We start from the raw sequence: 20,374 nt of genomic DNA on the forward strand, positions 1-20,374 counted from the left end.
ATCCACCGGTCAGTAAGTTCCAGCCAATCAGTCAGTAACTCTCACTCATCCACTCGTGTCCCGTCTGTCTGCTCACTCATTCTTTCACATGCTTTCTTGTTCCTTCACTCCCACCTTCACATTTGCTCATCGGCTCTTTCATCAATTCTGCCTCTTACTGATGCAGCACTGCTGCCTTCCAAACCACCCTTCTGAGCATCGATCCTGTACCCTCTGCTCGAAGCCAAGCACCATGGAAACCTACAACACTCCTGCCGTTGGGGAGCTACCGGTCTAGCTATAGAGCAAAGGTCAGTTTGCTGTGTGGCTCAAGGTGGTTATAAGGCTGTTCAAGTTTGTGACGCCAGTCCCCGTCGACAAGGCGATACGTGTGTTGAGGAAGATGGATAAACTGGAGAGGCTTCTGGGGGAGGTCCTGGAGGTCAACCAGGTTACACCGTTAAGACTGGGGAAGAAGATGAGGGATGGGAGAAGGGGCAGCTCAGGACCACAGCAGCGATGAGCCCTGGGCAGTGAGCACAGGGAGGCTCGGAAGTAGTCCAGGCTCAGCACCCAGCCTCCAGTGTCCACGGCTGGAATGCAAGCACGACACCTCCTGCACCGCGCTGTCCCTGGACACGGACTGCGGGCTTAGTACATGCTTCGTACACGGGATACTGTGCTTTGGGCGTGTGTAACTCTCCCATTAGTTTTGGAGTAAATAAATACTCTGATGGCTCCATTTCACAGAGGAGGAACCTGAGGCTGAGAGAGGTCTCACTACTTTTTAAAGATCACAGACCTAGGGGCAGATCTGAGATGTGAACGCAGGCAGTCTTGACTCCAAGGCCACATTTCTAATCAATATGAGAACTTTTTTCTGAGTGTCCATGAGACCTTGTATGGGCAAAGTGTTCCGCAGGTGTTTGATAAATAGGAGTTGAGCCTGAGTCGGAGGGGACCAGAATACAATCTCAGCTCTGAATGTCTTTAGATCTAATGACCTTCAATTCTACCCTCTGTTTTCTAGGATGAGGAATGAAGGCCTCGACCCGAGACTCTTCCCTGCCAAGGAGGAAGCTTGCCTCCCGTCTCTCCCTCCAACAGCTTTACTCAGCTGCCCCAGGGAAAGATCAAGGCACTGTTTTGGCTTGGTTTCCAAAAACACCACTTCCCAGAGGTGTCTGCCTGGCCTGGGTTTCTGCAGCTGGGCCCCAGACAGAGGGGAACGGGGCTCACCAGATCTTAAAATAAACCCACCACGGGAATTCCACAGTATAAACTCACTTTCTCTTATCAAACAAACAGAAAATAAGTTCAGGCAGGTGCTGGGCAGTTGGACATGACCTTGAGAATCCAGCTTGGGGAAGGGATAGGAGGGTGAGGAGGTTATACACAGAAGCTGCCTCTGATCCCCTTAGCAATTTTTGATGGTCTCCTTGCCAGCACCCTGGGGAAGACTTTTATACATTTGGAAGAAGCAGAAGAGCCTGGAGTCCTTTGGAGAACACCACCAAAGAATGACTAGTTGCACAAATCACTCTCAAGCTCAGATACTTGCATGTAACTCCTTGGATACAAAACAGGCTACAGGTTGCTTTTGCCTGGAAAATAAGACACCAAATGCCCCCAGTGGTCTAAGAAGGACTGGATGGGCTGGTACATTTTCCTTTGTTACCAAGGACTTTGTACTTCATCCCGAAAGCTTTGGAAAAGCCACTAAATGGGTTAAAAGCAGGGGAAGGGCATGCTGGCTAAAGAAGTAAGGGTTATATAGTTAGATTCATGGGTGAATGATCTGGAGTCAAATGATTTCATGACCACTGTGCCTCAGTCTTCCCACCTGTAAAGTGGAGATAATGATGATAACAAGAGTGCTGGTGTCAGAATGCTGCCGAAGGTCATGGCAGGTGTAGCATCAGGAGGCAGGAGCAATGCTCAGAGAATGCTCGCTGCCTCACGTCTTGGGATAGTGCAGGCACCTCTGTATGTGTGTGTGCTTGCGTGTGTGCATGTGTGTGTGTACGCGTACACTAATGTGGGTGAGTGTTAGGAAACTAGAAGCAGGAAAAAAACCAGAACGTAAAATAACCACTCTCTTTGATTTTGCAACATCGCCGTTTAGGAATTCGATGGAGCGATACTCATGAACAAACATGAGGGAAAACATATGTTTCAAGGACATCTTTTGAAATATCATTTACATAGAAAAAAACGTTAGAAATAACACATCTGTCTATTAATAGGGGGAGGACTCTGTACATCAAGGCACACGCACAGAACAGAATTCTAATCAGTCACTTCCCAAACAGGAAGTAACTCTAAAACTCAGCCCCTTGTGTATAAGTTGGGGACATTTAAATCAACCCCACAACCTAGAGTGATGGTGTGGTTTCCTTGAGCTGGGACACATACAGCATTTATTTGATGAACGAGAGAGAAAAACAGCAATTTGCTTTCCTCTCTATATTCTGATTTGTTTGGTTTTCTTCATCCAAAGGAGTTACTTTCCTTTTATAACTTAAAAATTAGCCATTTCCATGTCTGCCAATATAAAAGTTTGAAAAATGGGTAGGTGACAGAAGCTGGGAGGAGGACAGAATTGTACCTGAACTTTAAAACTGAAGTAAAAAAACATCCCTCCCAGAGCTAGATCACTTAGAGACTGAACCACTGCCGGGATCTTGGGTGAGGTACCAAAGGGTTTCTGTCGATCATAAAGCCTCTGCCCCAACTAGCTGATGTTTCGAGTTGGCCCCTCTTAGCTTCCTGCCTCCACAGGCTGCCCCTCCTGACACCTGTGGCCCCTTCGTCCTGGTCTGTAGGACCAGCCAACCCATCCTATTCTTCTGTCCCCATGCTGCCTCCAACCAGAAAGGACATGGGGGACTTCAGAATTCTGGGAAGCTACACCAGTCCCCACGCTGTTGATGTTGTGCTGTGAGTTTGCAAACTAAACGTTGTTCTCAAGAACAATTTCCACCTGCAGCTGGAAGGCCACAGGGCAGGGAGGTTCAAGGCCACCACCTCCTGTGGGACCTCAGACAAAATGCCGACCCCTGACAGCCTTGTTTTCACCCACTGTGAAACAGGGACTCATGAGCCTACTTGCCTTCTACAGCCAAGGGAAGCGTGCAACTAGCTCACCCATTTCTAACACGTGAATATCTGATGGTTTTGTTGGTTTAAAAACAATGATAATAACAGTAACAGCAATAGATGATTATATCCACCGCAGAACACTTGGTATGTGCCAAACATGTTACAAAGAAAGAAACATCAACCTAAATATTACCTAGAGATTAAAAAAAAAATCTAGTATATATGTATGCGTAGATGGATATGAATATCTATAGTGGATTTCTGTAATTCTTTTCATCACAAACATCATATACATATATATACACACATACACACAAACATACACACACTTGTGATGAGATATGATATATGTGCCAGGTCTTATACTGTACATTAGGTTCTGGAGTGTTTTCACAATTAACAGTCAACAGATAATCCTGCTAATCATCACTTACTGAGCAATAGTTTTGGTACCAAGGACAGTTCTAACCCCTTCACCTGTATGACTCTCACGCAAGGTGAGGGTGATTGTCCTCCATGAACCGATAAAGTAACAGGCTTAGACAGAAAGAACTTGCCTGAGGTCAGAGTCAAAGGCTGGCACACAGAGCATTCAACTTGGTTCTCACACTCTAGACTTTACGCTCCGAACCACTGTGTTCCTATCAACCGTCTGCTACACCATCTTCAGTGATTACAGGATGTTCTGTCATATGAGTGCCTTGTGATTTATTTCAGCAACCCATTCTCTTTTTGGATTCGTAAGAAGCTTCTAATTTTTCACACGTGTAAGCATTTCTCTTCTATGCCTGTTACACACTTCAATTAGTAAATGTCCTAATTAATATGTGGAGGAAAAAAATGTTGCTAAAAACATTTTTAGGACTAAATCTTTAAACACGTTAACAGATTTATTTCCTTAAGACATACTTCTTAGAGGTGGGGCTGCTGTGTCAAAGCTTAAGTGCATATTAAAAGGGACACACAGAACAGCAGTGACAAGACGCTTGCTCCCATAGCTGGGGAAGGCCTGGTTTCTGCACTATTGGGGAACCTGGGCTTGGAGGTCCTCTTAGTGGGTTCCTTATGGCATACTGTCTTCAGGAAGTAAGAGTCTGACCTGCCGTCTTTCTATCTGCCTGAGGATTAGCCAACAACTCAATGTGACCGCACTCACCCGGTGCTTGACTAGGCTTGCCCCTAGCACTTGCCCTGGTGTCTGCTTAATCTGAGCAGTTGGGACACTCTCGAACTCCCCCAGTGTCAGAAAGGGAGCCAGATAATTGTTGCTTAAATGCAGGCTCTGCCATGAAAAGAATGCCTTGTTTTTGCTGTGTGGCCCTGGGAAAGTGACAAGTTCCCTAAGCCATGCTTTCTCCATTTGTAAAGTGGGTACAGTAGTAATAGCACTTATCCCATTGGGCTATTTAGACGATTCAATGAGACAAGCCCATTGGGCGTTGCCCACAGTGTCTGGTATGTCACAGACACTCAGTAGTTTCTGCAGACTCGCCACCAGCCATGTTCAATTCATTACAGTCTTAGGACTAACAATTAATTCAGGTCCTCAGCTTCACTCTCCTTGCTCAACAAGTGGCTGGTGGCTACCATGCAGGAGGACACAAACACAGAATACACCCACTTCTGCAAAAAGCCAGAGCACTCGAAAGGAAACTCTAAGCAGCAGACCCAGCAAGCTCTCTACCCTCTTGTCTTGACTGCAAAGCCCCCGTGCGTCCCTCTCCCCAGCCCTGAGAACCCAATCCTGGTCTGCATTTTGAATTTTATCCAGCTGCTTTTGTCACCTCATCTATCAGAGATCCTAAGAAAAACAAACATTTCAAAGCTCGTGGTCTCCTTGAATATGCTTTTGCGGGTGTAAGTTTGTTATCGTAGCTCAGTGAATTAGTTCTGCTGTTAATGGGTCACTGAGCTGAGGGGTTCCTTTAGAAAAGCAACATTAAATCAATCACCCTTTAGATCTGTACAAAGGGGAACAACAACAAAAAAAAGATTTAGTTTATGGGGGTCCGGTAGCGAGTGGCAGCTCCTGGCCCCTAAGAGGCCGGCAAACTTCCAAACTCATGTTATTGTTTATTTCCCATGTGCACTGAGTTGGCCAAGGAAAGGTGCTATAGAAATGGAACTTAAGCAGGGCTCTGGGAGGGGACGGGACACCGGATATGGATGCCGGCTTGGCTGGGATGGGAGCATGGTAGGAATCTGCCTTTGAGGAAATCCCTAGCACTTGGGTCTTTTTTAGAGACCCCAAGCTAGGGGCTGTTTATAGCACCAAGCGTTGGTGCTGACCATTCGAGACCTTGGGTGTGAACTGTATGAACCTTAAACTGGAGATGCCCCCGGAGATCGTTCAGTCCAAACGGGAAACTGGGAAGACCCAATGGCAGTCGTGGAACCCACTGGATCTCGGGAGGGACAGCCTCTCTTTGAATGCAATCAGAGGCAAACCCCATCAGAAATGGAAACTGCTAGAAGCGGGCTCCCCTGCTTTAAGCAGAAATGGAGGCTCAGAGTCACACAGCCACTCAGAGTGCCCCCACCTCCCTGACAATGATCTCTCTGGCACAGACTCGAAAACCACCCAGATCGCTCAATATCCCACTCAGCCATCAGCTAGGTCTCACTGGAAGAGCGGCACAAGAGGAAAAGAGAAAAACCAGCCACCTGTGAAACGGGGGTAGTTCCAGTCCCAGAGGCTCGTTGAGAGAGTTAAACAAGATGGCATATGTTAAAGTCCTTTATGAACAATAACTTTTTATTTTATTTTTTTTGAAATCTTTGGGCTATGCTGCATGGTATGTGGGATCTTAGTTTCCTGACCAGGAATCGAACCCACGTCTCCTGCCTTGGCAGCATGGAGTCTTAACCACTAGACCACCAGGGAAGTCCCGTGAACAGTAAACGTTTATGTAAGTAGAAATATTTCCATACAAATCTTTATATACCTGTTGTTAGATAATTTATTCATATTCTTCCCTACTTGCCTTTCTTTCTCCTTCCTCCCTTTCTTCTTAGCAACCATTTTTAAAAACACAAGGCCTGTGCTTGCTAGGTGCGGAGAGTACAGTGATGTCTTAGAGAGACAATCTCTGCCTTTATAGAGCTCACTTGCTTTGGAGGTAGAAAGAAACACCTAAATTGACTATTATGATAGAGCTGGATGCTCAGCTAACACACACCAGCATCTGGTGCTTTCCTCAAAGTCTCTTGGCCTAGGGGTGAGGCTGTGACCATCCCAAGAAAGGGGTATCTCATTCGTTCTTTTTCTTTTTTTAAAGATTTTTCTAAGTCTTTACTGAATTTGTTAGTATATTGCTTTTGTTTTATGTTTTTTGGTTTTCCTGGCCACGAGGAATATGGTATCTTACCTCCCCAACCAGGGACTGAACCTGCACGCCCTGCATTGGAAAGCTGAAATCTTAACCACTGGACTACCAGGACAGTCCCAGGATAGCTAATTTTCCAAAGATGTTATAAGGACTAGAGCTGGTCTTGATATACACTAAAAGGAAGTGCAGGGGATCTTGGAATGCACAGAATGAGTTATTAACACTGATATTGATGGTACTAAAAAGGACTCTGAGTGGGTCTATGCAGTGAGGGAAAAAACAACTCCATCTCATGTAATAATTTCATGATTTGCAAAACCAGAAGAATTCTATTTTACTGTAATAAAACAGTAAAAGAGCATGTGAAAATTGTGTGTGTGTTTTTTTTAAGTTTCAACAATCACCAGCTTAGAAAACTATAGCTGCAAAAGTAGGAGAAACCTCAGAGATCAATTCCAGAGTTTCCATTTTCTTGAGAAAAGTGGGATCCAGAGATGGGAAGTGATGGACCCCAAGGCAGCAGGTGACCTAGCAGCAGAACCCGACCTCCTATTCAGGCTTCCTGACTTTTAGCCCTGGTCAGCTTCCCAAAGCATCTTTCTGAGGAGCTTTTAGATACAATATCTTCCTTGCATCCCTGAGGTACTCATGGAAGGCACAGGTACTCGATTACTTGGGATGAGGACTTGTTGGGATGAAGAGATCTTAGGAAAGACAGGCAGCCTGCTTGAGCCAGGCCAGGAGGCCACGTCTGACACTCTGGCACTCTGGTGCAGTGTGTGGGCCTGCTGAGTGTGGGCCTTACCTGCATAGCTCATGAAGTTGTTGTACGGAGTGTTGAAGAAGCTGTTGAAGCCACATGTGTCATTCCCTGGCCCCGGGTCGCCGCAGAACTTATGTTTCGGAGCTGGGTTGGTGTCACTGCAGAGGTCTCCGGTCTCATAGGAGGGCTCTGTCTCCATGCAGGGGTCACTGCAAGACTGGATTTCTGAGATGCCTCGGAAGATGTGGTAGAGGCCCAGGCTGTGCCCAATCTCATGGATCATGGTGTGGGTGTGCCCAGGGATGCCGTAGAAAGATGGATTCAAGACGATGCCACCTGCCAGGGGAAGTCAGAGCATTAGGCGAACAGGGCACCCTGCTTCCTGCTGCAGGAGTCCCCAGATCCCTCAAGGGGGAATGGGGCACAGCCCAAAGTAACCACAGTCTCCTCCACCCTACGACTCCATGGCTGAGAGCCATTCTGACTTGTGGCATGAATCACTGATGAAGTAGGAAGAAGTCTCAAAGTCATTTTGTGCAATCCCTTCATGTTTCAGTTGAAAACACCGATGCCTAAAGGAGTGAGGCAACTTATTCAAAGGGATGTCAAACTACTTAGAAGTAGTGGCATGATTACAATTCAAGGACTTCGATTTCTGGACTGGCAAAGATTTCAGCTGCAACCTCTTAGGAAGTAAGTAAGGCATGCCCCAGTCTATGAATATCTACACAAATTGATCTACACAAATTGCTTAAATGAAACTCTCATGCCCTGACACCTTGGTTCCAGCTCTCATGTTGCCTTCACTAACGCTGTGAAGTTGAGCAAGTTGATTGCCGTCTCTGAATCCCGTTTCCGAAGCTCTGTACCCTATGAGAGTGAATGTTCATAAAGGCCAGCACTGTGGTGTACTCACATTATAACATTGATAATAGTCAGTGTTTCCTGAGCATTTATTACATATTTTCAGGCCTTGTGTTCAGTGTTTCATATGTATAAGCACACTTAATCATCTCACAACCCCCTGAGAGGGGCACTGACTCACAGAGAGGTGAAACAATGGGCCCATGATCGAATTAGTAAGCGGGGAGTTCAGACCTGAACCCAAGATCTTTGGATTCCAAAGCCAGGAATCTTAATCAGTTCTGCTGCTAATGCCCACCACAGGCACAGAATATGGCATCTCATTAAGTAAATGTTGACTATCTGCTGAATGCCAACACAGTGAAAGAGGTTTTGTGAGGCCTAAGTACTTACGTGTAAGTAGCCAGCATAGCACCTTACACCCAGTAAGCGCCTTGTTTATTGTCTAACCACTTGTTACCCCAAGTGTACCCCAAGTACAAGCAGCATCAGCTTCACCTGGAGGTGATCAGAAATGCAGACTCTTAGGCCCCACCCCAGACCTAAAGAATCAAAATAATAATAAGTCTTTTACCAACAGCCCCAGATGACTTGCCTGTATGTTCTAGTTTGAGAAGCGATAAACCACCCTACATATCTTAAAAGAATGACCGTTTCTTCCCTTGGGCAGATAGATGGATCAGATCTCAGGGAAACCAATGGACAGCATGGTTCTGTGTTTGTATTTAGCTACTGGAGAAATACATACAGATTGGCAGATAGATATTTCAGCTGGAAAATCCGAGTGTGTTTAAGGCAAGGTTAAGCTTCAAGTCCGAGCACAGAGGAATGAATAAAGAAGATGTGTTACATATTTACAATGAAATACTCTTCCGCCATTAAAAAGAAGAAGTAATGCCGTTTGCGGTCCATTTGGATGGACCTAGAGATTGTCACATTGAGTGAAGTAAGTCAGGTAGAGAAGGAGAAATATTGTATGACAGCCTTTATATGTGGAATCTAAAAAGAGATGATACAAAATGAACTTACAAAACAGAAAGAGACTCGGGGACTTCAGAGAATGTACATATGGTTGCCGGGGGAAAGGAACAGTTAGGGAGTTTGGGATGGTCATGTACATACTCCTATATTCAAAGTGGATAACCAACATGGACCTACTGAACAGCACAGGCAAGTCTGCTCAATGTTATGTGACGGTCTAGAAGGGAGGGGAGATGGATAGAAGGATATGCATGGTAGAGGCTCTTCATTGTTCACCTGAAACCATCACAACATTGTTAATCAGCTATACCCCCCATACAAAATAAAAAGCTTAAAAAACAGAAAACGCTTCACCTCTGAGCAATCTGCAAGCAGTGGCTGTAAGTGCAGAGCAGCTCACTACAGAACGGTGAGGAGGGAGGCCCTTGCTATTCTCTGCTGGCAAGCCTGGAGCAGGCGTGGGGGGAGTTTTATCTCAGACTGAACTGCTGGGAGGGCAAGCTTGCTCAGTCATGGGGCTCATGGAGTCGATTAATTCTGAGCTGCTCAGAGCCTTCCAGCACAAAGATAAAGATGTATGAGGGGGTGTGTGTGCTTGCACGTGTATATGTGAGAAGCGGCAGGCAGAGGCAGGGAGGAAGAGAAATTGAGACAGGAAATCTCCCTCAATTATTTTCTGTCAATCATAATATGAAACATAATCCCCTTCCCACCCAAGGCTTTTTCCAGGGATCATGGTGTAACAGCAGGAAAAGAGGGTGTGTATATATGATTCTAATAAATTGGGTTTGATTGGGCCTACTGCAGAGGAACTGCTCAGGATCAGCATGTCTCAGGACGGAGAGGTGGCAGCCTGGGAGGCCGGCTGGAGTTAGCCTGACATGGGTTGCAATCTTCATTCTGTTTTGCAATGGCTGTGTGATCTTGAGAAAGTAACTCTGCACCTCTAGCGTGTTCTGATATAAGCAGCAGCAGCAGCAGAGCACCAAAGATTCTCAGTCTCTCTGTGAAGCTGTAATATTGAGGTCAATGGAGAACGAAGGGAGGCGGGGTGCTAGCAGGACCCCATAGGTGCTTCCAGGGGATAATGATAGGATTGCAGGCTCGATGTCCAGGCTGGGTCTCCCAGGCTCCCCTCTTCACAGAGCGATAGCACAGAGCTTGAGTCCTGTTTCACTGCCTCTCTTAAAAGGTGAAATAGCTTGAGGCTGACATCATCCTGAAATACTATAACATGCTGTGGATTTATAGCCTTCTGTATGCCTGGTCCTGAGCCAGTCTCTGAAATTCAAGGAATTATCAGGAGTATTTCTTTCTCACTATAGAAACTTGCTGCTCAACCATTCTAAGGCTCTAATCATGACCCTTTTGGTTGATTTTTCAAAAGGAGAGAATTTCAGTCCTGAGAAGGGTCTTCAGAGGCCCTCTAGTCTAACTTACTCCCTTAAAATCTGAAGACATTGAGACCTGGAGAAGGAAAGAGACTTGCCTAAGGCCATCCTGTGAAGTGAAGTCATAGCTGAGAACAAGCCTATATGTTGGCTTTGGGCCAGCAAGATTCCCATACATCATGTAGGCATGTGATATGAGCTAATCAGCTTCAGCTTGTCTCAGCTGCACACTCTCTTTCACCCAGTCCCTGTCTGTCTAGGTCTGTCTGTCTACCCATCCATCATCTATCTCATGGTTTCTGAGCAACAGCACTGCTGGTATTTGAGGCCGGGTAACTCTTTAACGTGGGTACCACAGGAGATCCAGCGGCGTGGCCGGCCTCTACCCACTCGATGCCAGTAGCATTGCCGCATTTGTGAAATCCAGAAGTTTCACTTGACCTTGTCAGATGTCTCCCAGAACATAAAAATCCTCCAGCTGAGAACTGCCAGCTGTTTATTGTCTCTGTCTCTAAATAACCACACATACGTGTGTATGCACACACACACACAGACGTACAAACTGGTTTCTCTCTCTTAAAAACAACTAGCAGAAGACGGTGCTCTGGAGTGAACCAAGTCTAGAAGCTGGCTCAACACAACTTTATTGTTTGAAGTTGCAAAGTCCCTCAGCTCTAAGATATTGTGGATTTAGAGCAGCTACTGGACCCTGGCTGTATCACTGGAAAATCAGACAGGCCTGAGGAAAGATCCAGCACTATCACTCTGCTGAGCCCTAACATTCTCAGAAAAAGGTATCCATTGAGTCATTACTATTCACTGGTGTAAATAATAGGAACATTCTAACACAGGCAAAAGAGCTAAATAAATTGCAGTGCCCTCACTCAATGGCATATTGTCGGTATTTAGTCATTAAGTTGTGTCTGACTCTTTTGCAACCCCATGGACTATATAGCCTGCCAGCCTCCTCTGTCCCAGGGATTTCTCGGGCAAGAATACTGGAGTGGGTTGCATTTCCTTCTTCAGGGGATCTTCCTGACCCAGGCATCGAGCCTACATCTCCTGAGCCACCAGGGGAGCCCCCAATGGCATTTTACATGGCCATTAAAAAATCCTGGTCTTTAGAGAACTGGACATAACTCAGAGACAGGCTATTCTCTTGTGATGTTAAGTGAAAAAAAAAACAAAACTGGATGAGAAGCTACTTTGAAGACTGTTGCAACATGGGAAAAAGTAGATGGCATAATATTAAGCAAAAAAAAAAAAGAACAAATTTGCATCTATGCTATGATTTCAGATACGCACAAGTTAAAAAATGCATCTCTACATACAGATGAGTAATGGTAGAGAACATGGAAAAACTGAGATTAAAGGACAACAGTGTTTGCTTACAGGGCCTGGTTCAGAAACCATTGTCATTTCTGACTTTTGGCGATTGGTTTGTATAAACACATGTCTTGTTTATAGATATGCATAATTTGAATGTAAGAATTCCTGGTGGTGTCAGTGGATGGAACATGGAGGAACAAGGAGTTCTTGCAAACTCTGTTTCCTCCTTCCAAGCCAACCCATCACTGGCTGGCCCAGCACAAAGTTGTTACTAGGCTGCGAAGATATTTGCATGAACGAAGAGGCAGGGGGTATAAGGAGAAAGCAACCAGTGAACAGAGTTGGAAACCTAAATTCCAATTGTGGTTCTGGCTCTGATTTGGGTGTGACCTTAGATAGGCCCCATTCACTCTCCAGATCTTTGTTCCTCCACTGGTAGAACAGAATGAATAGTATTGTGTTATTGTTCAGAGCCTCACTTGATGGCTGACAGATAAGGAATGCTAAAGCGTTTTGCAATATTAAAAGAGATAAATAACTAAGTTGTTCATTGTCATTACCACCACGATCACCATCAGAATCGTGACTACTTCACTACTCAATGTCTGCCTGTCCCAATCCAACTTCTTCCTGAAGAAGTTTCCAGTTCTCACCTAAGTGCATCAGGGCCTCCTTGTCCCACGGCCAAGTTGCTACTCCTGCCAATTCCTCCTCTGAGGAGTTTGCAAAGAAGATATTGAGGTGCGTCGATCCATCCAGCCTAAGAATGTTCTTCATCTCATTAACATCCACGTATGCTCTGCAAGAGAAAAAGAACCTTGGCTGTCATTGACATCCGAAAAAAAGGGTACTATTCAAATACCAGGTACTCCCAGATTAACTGAGTCACACCATGCGCCAGGCACCTGGCTAAGCACTTTATAAACATGACCTCATTGACTTTCCCCAAAATATTATACAGTAAGTGAGGTGATCACATTGTACAGACAAAAAAAAAATGTCCTTGTGAGTTTGAGAAACTTGAAGCTTTCTCAGCTTATCAACAATAGCAGCGTTCAGTTTAGAACCTCAGTCAATCTCAAGGCAACAAATGTGTCCCTAGGGGCCCTGCTATATTGACTGATGACATAATACGGACATAGATCGAGAAGAGACCATGGAAGAGATCACACATGTTCTAATCCTGGCTTCTTCTCTACTTCATTCACTATGGACCTCGGACCATTTATTAGGCAAATGCAAGCTACACTAGGAGGCCTGCTTTGCATCTCTATTCCCATCTTGCAAGGGGGTTTGGTCCAAAGTGATTAAACAGGTTGCCCAGAGTTGCAGAACTGGGTTTCAAGGTCAAGTCTGTCTGGCTTAGAAATATATGGTCTTTTCACTGGGGCACTATCTGCCTCCCATACATGACTCTGCATTCTGTAAGCCTTTATTACTTTGTCCATAAAATAGGCCAAGGTATATATCACATTGGAGGCAGCCATCACTGCAAAAACCTAGAATATATACTGATGCATTTGGAAAGTGAATTAATTCTGCACACTCTCATCATCAGGTCTTTCACACACCAAACAAACATGTCAGACAGAGAAAAAATGGTCTTTGGAAAGAGACTGGCATATCCCAGGTGCTTAATAAATAAGAACGCTTCCCTTGTGGAGTACGACTCTCCCTTCACAACAGGAATTATAAAGCTTTGGGCCAGTCACAGATTCAGCGGATCATAGAGAGAGGCATCGTATCCCTCTGTCATGCTTCTTTCAGGTGGAGCTAGTGGTAAAGAACCCGCCTGCAATGCAGGAGATGCGGGTTCGATCCCTGGGTCAGGAAGATCCCCTGGAGAAGGGCATGACTACCGACTCCAGCATCCTTGCCGGGAGAATACTAGAGCCTGGGGGGCTGCAGTCCATGAGGTCACAAAGAGTTGGACATGACTGAAGCGAGTTGGCACACACGCGTGCCTATTCGCTCTTAGGATACTTGTGAACAGGCAATAAATATCCTTGGAGTAAAGTTAGAAATGAATCAATGAACTAAAACAACTATAAATAAGCAAGCAGTCAGCCTGGTGTAGTAGGTGAGATAAAGCCTGTGAGTAACGATCTTTAGTGGTTCAGATGGTAAAGAATCTGCAATTTGGGAGACCCAGGTTCAATCCCTGGGATTGGGAAGATCACCTGGAGAAGGGAATGGCACCCCACTTCAATATTCCTGCCTGGAGAATCCCATGGACAGAGGAGCTTGGCAGGCTATAGTCCATGGGTCACCAAGAGCCGGGCACAACTGAGAGACCAACAGTGATGTTTAATGTCTTCTGGGTCCTTCACTGTGGCCCCTCACTACATGGATAATCACCTCTAACCTTCATTACACTGAGGCAGGTGGTATTGTTATCCCCATTTTCCAGAAGAAGAAAAAGAGGCTCGCGTAACTTCAGACATTGCTTAGGTCACATAGCTAGCTGGAAGCGCTTCCCTTTTCCACCGCGCTGCCTCTGGAGGGTAGGGGGAGGGGGTGGGGGCTGGCACAGAGCCTGGCCAGCAAAACACTTATGATGCCACCTTTCTCTCTTCTTCCTGGGGTCACAGAAGAAGCTCCCCACATGTGAAGCAGTAAAGTCAGAGGGCCCCAGCGGGGCCTGTGGGACCCGGTCTTCCTCTTGAGCCTCGTATCACTCTGCTCCCGCCCCTGAACTTCCCACAGTGTGCTGTCGGCAACATCTTCCTCCCCCGTCCCCCCATCATGCATTATCCTCAGTGCCTTAACTCACGCTGCTCCTCTCAAGGACTCAGCTCCTCTGATGAAGGAATCCAACGTCTGTGCTGGCATCACTCCTCCAGGAAGCCATCCCCGATTGCCACCTCACCTCTATCTCTTCTACCATCTCTGTACCCCTCCGCCTCCTATGAGCACGCGCACTCACACCGCTCCAAATACTCCGCTGGTCTGTACCTACCACTGTCTGTGGCTTCCTGGGGGCAGGGAATGTGCCTAATTCATCTCTGTTTATCCCCCAGTTCTCAGCACAGGGCTTGACCCTTGGCAAGCACTCAGGAGATCTGGATGGAGGGGAATTACATTGGGAAAGAGAAAATCTAAACCGCTGAGGCCCCAGTCTCACCTGCAGCTTCCTTTCTATGAGGCTTCAGCTTCCTAATCAATGCACTGGGTTTAGGAACAGATGCCCGGAGCTTCATGGGGCATTTCTGTGGGTCACGAACCTGTGCCTCCACTTTGGGGGAAGAGAATATGTCTGAAACCTACAGTGCCCTCCCAGCCCCACGTGTGATCAAGAGCCCATGATTAGTCACGGGACCATAATTTTTCCAGCTTTTCAATTACAAAAAAAAAAAAAAAAAGTTGCACATGTGTTGGAGATACAGGGAAGGCCTGGAGAGGTCACACCTGTATCTAGGCTGAGCTGACCTATAATTCCGAGGACAGAAGCTGAGATATTGACCTGGAATCTCACTGTTATACCTCTGTTCCCCTCAGCTTCTGAGCCGAGGAGGCTCGTGAGGAGTTTGAATGAGGCTTCTCTGTGATCCGAGTAGGAATGAAGAAGGTTAAGGACAACACGCAGTAAGTTCTTGCTATATGCCAGCCCCTGTCCTAGCTATACGTGCTGTCTCACCTCTGTGCAGAATCTGAAGCCACGGGGTAGAGCGTGTAAGATGACCTGTTCTCAAGCCAAAGTCCTGGGTTTGAATCCAGCTCTTCCCCTGGATGTTTGGGTCCCCCTGGGTTATTTGCTTAACTTCCTGTGTCCCCGAATCTTTATACAGAAGATAAAGATGCGAACAGTATCCACCTCATCGAGTTGGTCTGAGGATTTGGGACATTAATAAAGGAAGCGTAAAGGGCTTAGAATAATACCTGGCACGCAGAAACCCTGGGTAAATGTTTAGCCATTCCCAGTACTCATCCTGGTCCTACAGATGAAGGAACAGGGGTTCAGAGATCACATAAATACTGACAAGGCCAAGTCCAAATCTCCATGTGTCCAACTCTTCCCCCAACCTCACCTTCAATCCCGGGCCCTCAGGGCCACAGGGAAAGGAAACAACAAGTGGGAGCAGAGTGAAAACACCAGACGCCGAGGCTTCCCTGCGTCAGCCCTTCCCACGCGATTTATTAATTTTCAATTGATTTGCCCATTTCCATCTACCGCTCTCTCGCACAGAGAACGCACATGGCATTAGAGAGAGTCACCTCTTTGTCCCACGGCTCCAGGCTGAGAAAGCTTCAAGAGAGGAAGAGAAGGGTGGGGCAGGGGCAGGGGCAGGAAGATGTTTTAATTGGTTGTTTATTCTGATATAATTGCAGAAACCAATCTTTTCGGTGGGTGGTATTCATCCTGGCTCAAGGCAGATATGTGGGAAATTAAATAAACAGACTCTCCCTTGCTTGTATATATATATTTTTTTTCCGGTTTTCATTTTTCACACTTTGAGAAGCTCCTGTTTCCCTAAAGAGATGGCCCCTTTCCTCTTCAGTTATTTTTGGGGGGACCCACGCAAAGGAGAATAGTTCTGTGGTTAAAAGATTTTCTTCTGCTAGCTCAGGTCTTCCCACCTGTTCAGAGCCAAACTGGGTGTTTCCCAAAAGTATCAGGGGAAACTCTTGGGGACAGGAGCCCGTGTATTTAACTTCGTACTCCATCTCTTTAAGCTCTGTTGGACTTCCCTGGTGGCACAGTGGGTAAGAATCCACCTGTCAGAGCTGGGGACACGGGTTTGATCCCTGGTCCGGGAAGATTCCACATGCTTTGGAGAAACTAAGCTTATGCGCCACAGCCACCGAGCCTGCGCTCCAGGGCCCATGAGCCGCAGCTACTGAAGCCCACACGCCTGGAGCCTGCGCCCTGCAGCTAGAGAAGCCCCGGCCCCATAACCAAGGGTAGCCCCCACTTGCCGCAACTAGAGAAAGCCCGCACACAGCAGCGAAGACTGCACTGCTGAAAACAGTTAATTTTTAAGAAAAGGTTTGCTTATTCCCTTTGCAGATGCATGCAAGAGAGAGCACAGGGGTCACACTGAGAAGGACCGTTCAGAGTAGAGGGAGATGGGTGCTAAGAGGAGGAAAAGGGTTTGCTGAGGGCCACTTGCTCTCCGTTTTGTTACCACAGGGAGGTTGGTCCCCTATGTATGCTCTAAATTGGCCAAATTTCTTTAAAAAAGAAACTACCTCCCCCCGATTCATCTAAATCCCAAACTCTGTGTTTATTAATTTATGTGCAGGTTCTACTTGGCTGGACAGTAGATCCGGATCCACAGGCAAGCTGCTTTGCCTCTCTGAGTCTCAGCTAGCTCAGGGGCTACCAGAGGGCTGGACCGAGCCAGCTCAGCACCACCCTGGCTCAGACCTCCCCCCACCACCCTGCATTTTCTGATCTCCTATTATTTCTCTTGTTTCCTCCTGGTGGGAAAAACCACCTCCGGGTCACTCTGGTCTCAGCCTGCAGTGTCTCAGGCCTTCCACCCAATCTTCTTCTTTCCCCTACAACCTCCCACTCGCGTTCTTACAGTTTCCTCATCCCAAGAACCTCTGGGTTTGCCCAGCGATGCCCGTTCCTGAAGCACGTCCATCAGTCTCTCTGCCTTACAAGCTCTCGCCCTGAATCTCGGCCTTTCAAATTCTTACCCTCCCTGCTAAGCTCAGTTAACATGCACTACGTGCCACGTGTCGGCTCCTGACCACTCTCCCCTGTAAGACGGGAGATGATGTCCGCCCTTCAGGGCTGTCAGCAGGACTAGAGGCAGAAGAAAATGTTCCTCCCACAGTGCCTGGCACATTTGAAGGCACTCACTGGTTAGCCGAGGCTATTTGCATTGCGTTATTATTATATTAATTACAAGGACAATTATTAGCAACACCAAAATCAGCTGAAAATGATTTCACCCTCCTCAGAGGCTCCTAATTTTGATTCTAGTTTCTATTATCCTGCTCAGGATTATCGTCGCTGTACCTTCCATCAGTCTGCAATAAGCTTCAAACTTATAAGCCGCATCTTTATCCTCTCTATATTGCCTACACCTTTCCTCCAAGATACAGAGCTCTCTCTGGTTGGCAACTTTTGAGCACCTCTCTTGTAAGCTTCGGAGAAGGCGATGGCACCCCACTCCAGTACTCTTGCCTGGAAAATCCCATGGACGGAGGAGCCTGGTAGACTGCAGTCCATGGGGTCGCGAAGAGTCAAACATGACCGAGCAACTTCACTTTCACTTTTCACTTTCATGCATTGGAGAAGGAAATGGCAACCCACTCCAGTGTTCTTGCCTGGAGAATCCCAGGGACGGCGGAGCCTGGTGGGCTGCTGTCTATGGGGTTGCACAGAGTCGGACACGACTGAAGCGTCTTAGCAGCAGCAGCAGCAGCAGCTTGTAAGCTTCCCAGAGGTGCAGCAGTAAAGAATCTGCCTGCCAACACAAGAAATGCAAACAACGCAGGTTCCATCCCTGGGTCGGGAAGATCTCCTGGAGGAGGAAAGGGCTGTCTGCTCCAGTATTCTTGCCTGGATAATTCCATGAACAGAGGAGCCTGGTGGGCTGCAGTCCATGGAGTCACAAAGAGTCAGACAAGACTAAGTGCCTGAGCACACACATATACACATACACTCATAAACTGTGTAACTTCAAAACATGATGAGGAAGTCCAGGAGTCAGCGAAGTGAAGTGACTTGCCCAATCAAGTAAGGAGTGGAAGGCCTCTAGTCACTAGCCCATGTATGACAGCACTTTTGTACCAACAAATAAAGTCACCTCTCCCCTCGAGGCGGGAGGGCCATAGTTCCTTGCAAGGGGGCACAGTGTGGAGAGTTAAGTGTGGGGAGGATTGTAGCATCCACTCTCCATTTCAGCTGCACACCCCTGTGCAGAACCTGATTGCCTGGATTTCTAGCCCATTCCCACTATGCTCAGCTGCCTAGGTTGCAGCTCTGAGTCCCCATCTATTCAGCGAGCTTGTGAACTACCAGCATTTTCCAAATCGAGGTCTATGGGAGGCTAAATCCACAAGAAGAAGAGGCATATTTAAAGGAAAAAAGAGTTTCCAAGTCAGATGGCTTTAGGACATGCTCTGTGAAATAAGCTTCAATACATATATTTTTTTAATTGCAAGAATTTTCAGAGCCTTTAATATACAGAATGGGAGTAAGACAGAGAGCGTATGAAGTATTCCCAAACACATTTGACCATAATCCTTTTTCCCCCACCCCACCGCTGCCCTTGCCAAAAATGAAATAACAGCACAACCAACCGAGCTTGGGAAATGCTGGGCTAAGCTGGAAAGTCCCTTCTTGCTCAGAGCCTCTCCCGACTGCCTGTCAAGAGAGGTGTCTAGGTGTCTCTTTTCTTCCTGCGCAGCCCTTGTATCTGGCTCCCCCTGTGAGGGCTGTGGGTCCCCTGGAATGTCAGTTTCAGGACGAGGCCTGGCCAAGGCGTTCTCATGGCTTCTCCCCTTCTGCCAGAACTACATTTCAAAGCCATGAGAGCAGTCCTGGAGGGAGATCAAAGCCCTCTCAACTCAACTGTCATTAGAATATTTTCTTTATGCATCTCACTCGCTCGTGAGTGCCAACAACATATTTCCTAAATGCACTGGCCTGAGATGGTACAACTCGGTAATAATCTCAATGAGAGGACTGTCAGGGCCTGTTTCATTGAATGGGAAGCAAAAGGGAACTGCATTCAAAATGCACAACAACAGCAATCCCTCCAATGAAAGCATCAAGTTTTTCCAACTCTAGACCATATGGCACTAGCTTCCCCATTTTCAAGATGGTGAGAGGCAAGGTACAGTGAGCTCAGGTCAAGACTGTGTCTCTATTACCGCTCAAAGCAAATGGATTCCCAACCGCAGAAGTGATGGCTGAGCTCTTTGAGGACTGCCAAGCCAAAGTCCTGCTCCCTGGGCCCTTGATGGGCACAGGCAGCTTACGGGAATGGTGCTGCCCACCTGTAAATACTGTCCATTTGAAGAGGGTTTGTCTGAGCTGCTCCTGGCTGAGAACAGGCTATTTCCAAGCTAGAGCCTCTTTCAAAGTAAGGGGAAGCACAGCAGAGTGCTACAGAAAAACTCATCTATTTTTTAAAAGTGAAACTTCTTTAAATATGACAGCGTAATGTTTACCCACTCAATGGACACAATTTGAGCAAACTCTGGGAGCTAGTGAAGGACAGGGAAGACTGGCATCCTGTAGTCCATGGGGTCACAAAGAATCAGACACAACTTAGCGACTGAACCACAGCAACAACATTTAAATAGAATACCTTAGATCCTTATTCTCCTGAAGCCCATGTAGAGCACAGTCTTACACAGTAAAACTCTGTTAATTACATGTTAATTAAATGTTCTCGGATGGATTTCTAGATAGAAATGTTCAGGACTTAAACCTATTCTTCATGCAACGATATGACAGTGGGGTATACGTGTGTCAAAGTCATACATATGTAGTCACTAGTTTCTTTTGTGTTCACTATTTTCTTCTGGCATGATACACCAAGACCTACCTAACTACTGTCATCCCTGGCCTTATTTTTCTTTTGAAAAAAAAAAAAAAGCCATATTTTAAGACAGAGATAGAGTAGGGTTCAAATCCTCCCTCTTCTAGCAAGTGACCCTGTGACCTTGGA

The 20,374-nt window shown here is 46.5% G+C and overlaps 1 protein-coding gene across 1 annotated transcript in view; it reads right to left on the bottom strand.

Annotated features, from left to right (window-relative positions):
• Positions 1-20,374, bottom strand: part of PAPPA (pappalysin 1) — a 262,349-nt gene that overhangs the window by 193,922 nt on the left and 48,053 nt on the right. The window contains exons 3-4 of the mRNA XM_069573842.1: positions 12,392-12,537; positions 7,216-7,509 (exon numbers count right to left, since the gene is read on the bottom strand). Of these exons, the coding sequence (XP_069429943.1) occupies positions 7,216-7,509; positions 12,392-12,537 (440 nt within the window). The remainder of the gene's footprint in view (positions 1-7,215; positions 7,510-12,391; positions 12,538-20,374) is intronic.

This window comes from Ovis canadensis, chromosome 2, assembly GCF_042477335.2.
Source record: "Ovis canadensis isolate MfBH-ARS-UI-01 breed Bighorn chromosome 2, ARS-UI_OviCan_v2, whole genome shotgun sequence".
NCBI classification, from domain to species: domain Eukaryota; kingdom Metazoa; phylum Chordata; class Mammalia; order Artiodactyla; family Bovidae; genus Ovis; species Ovis canadensis.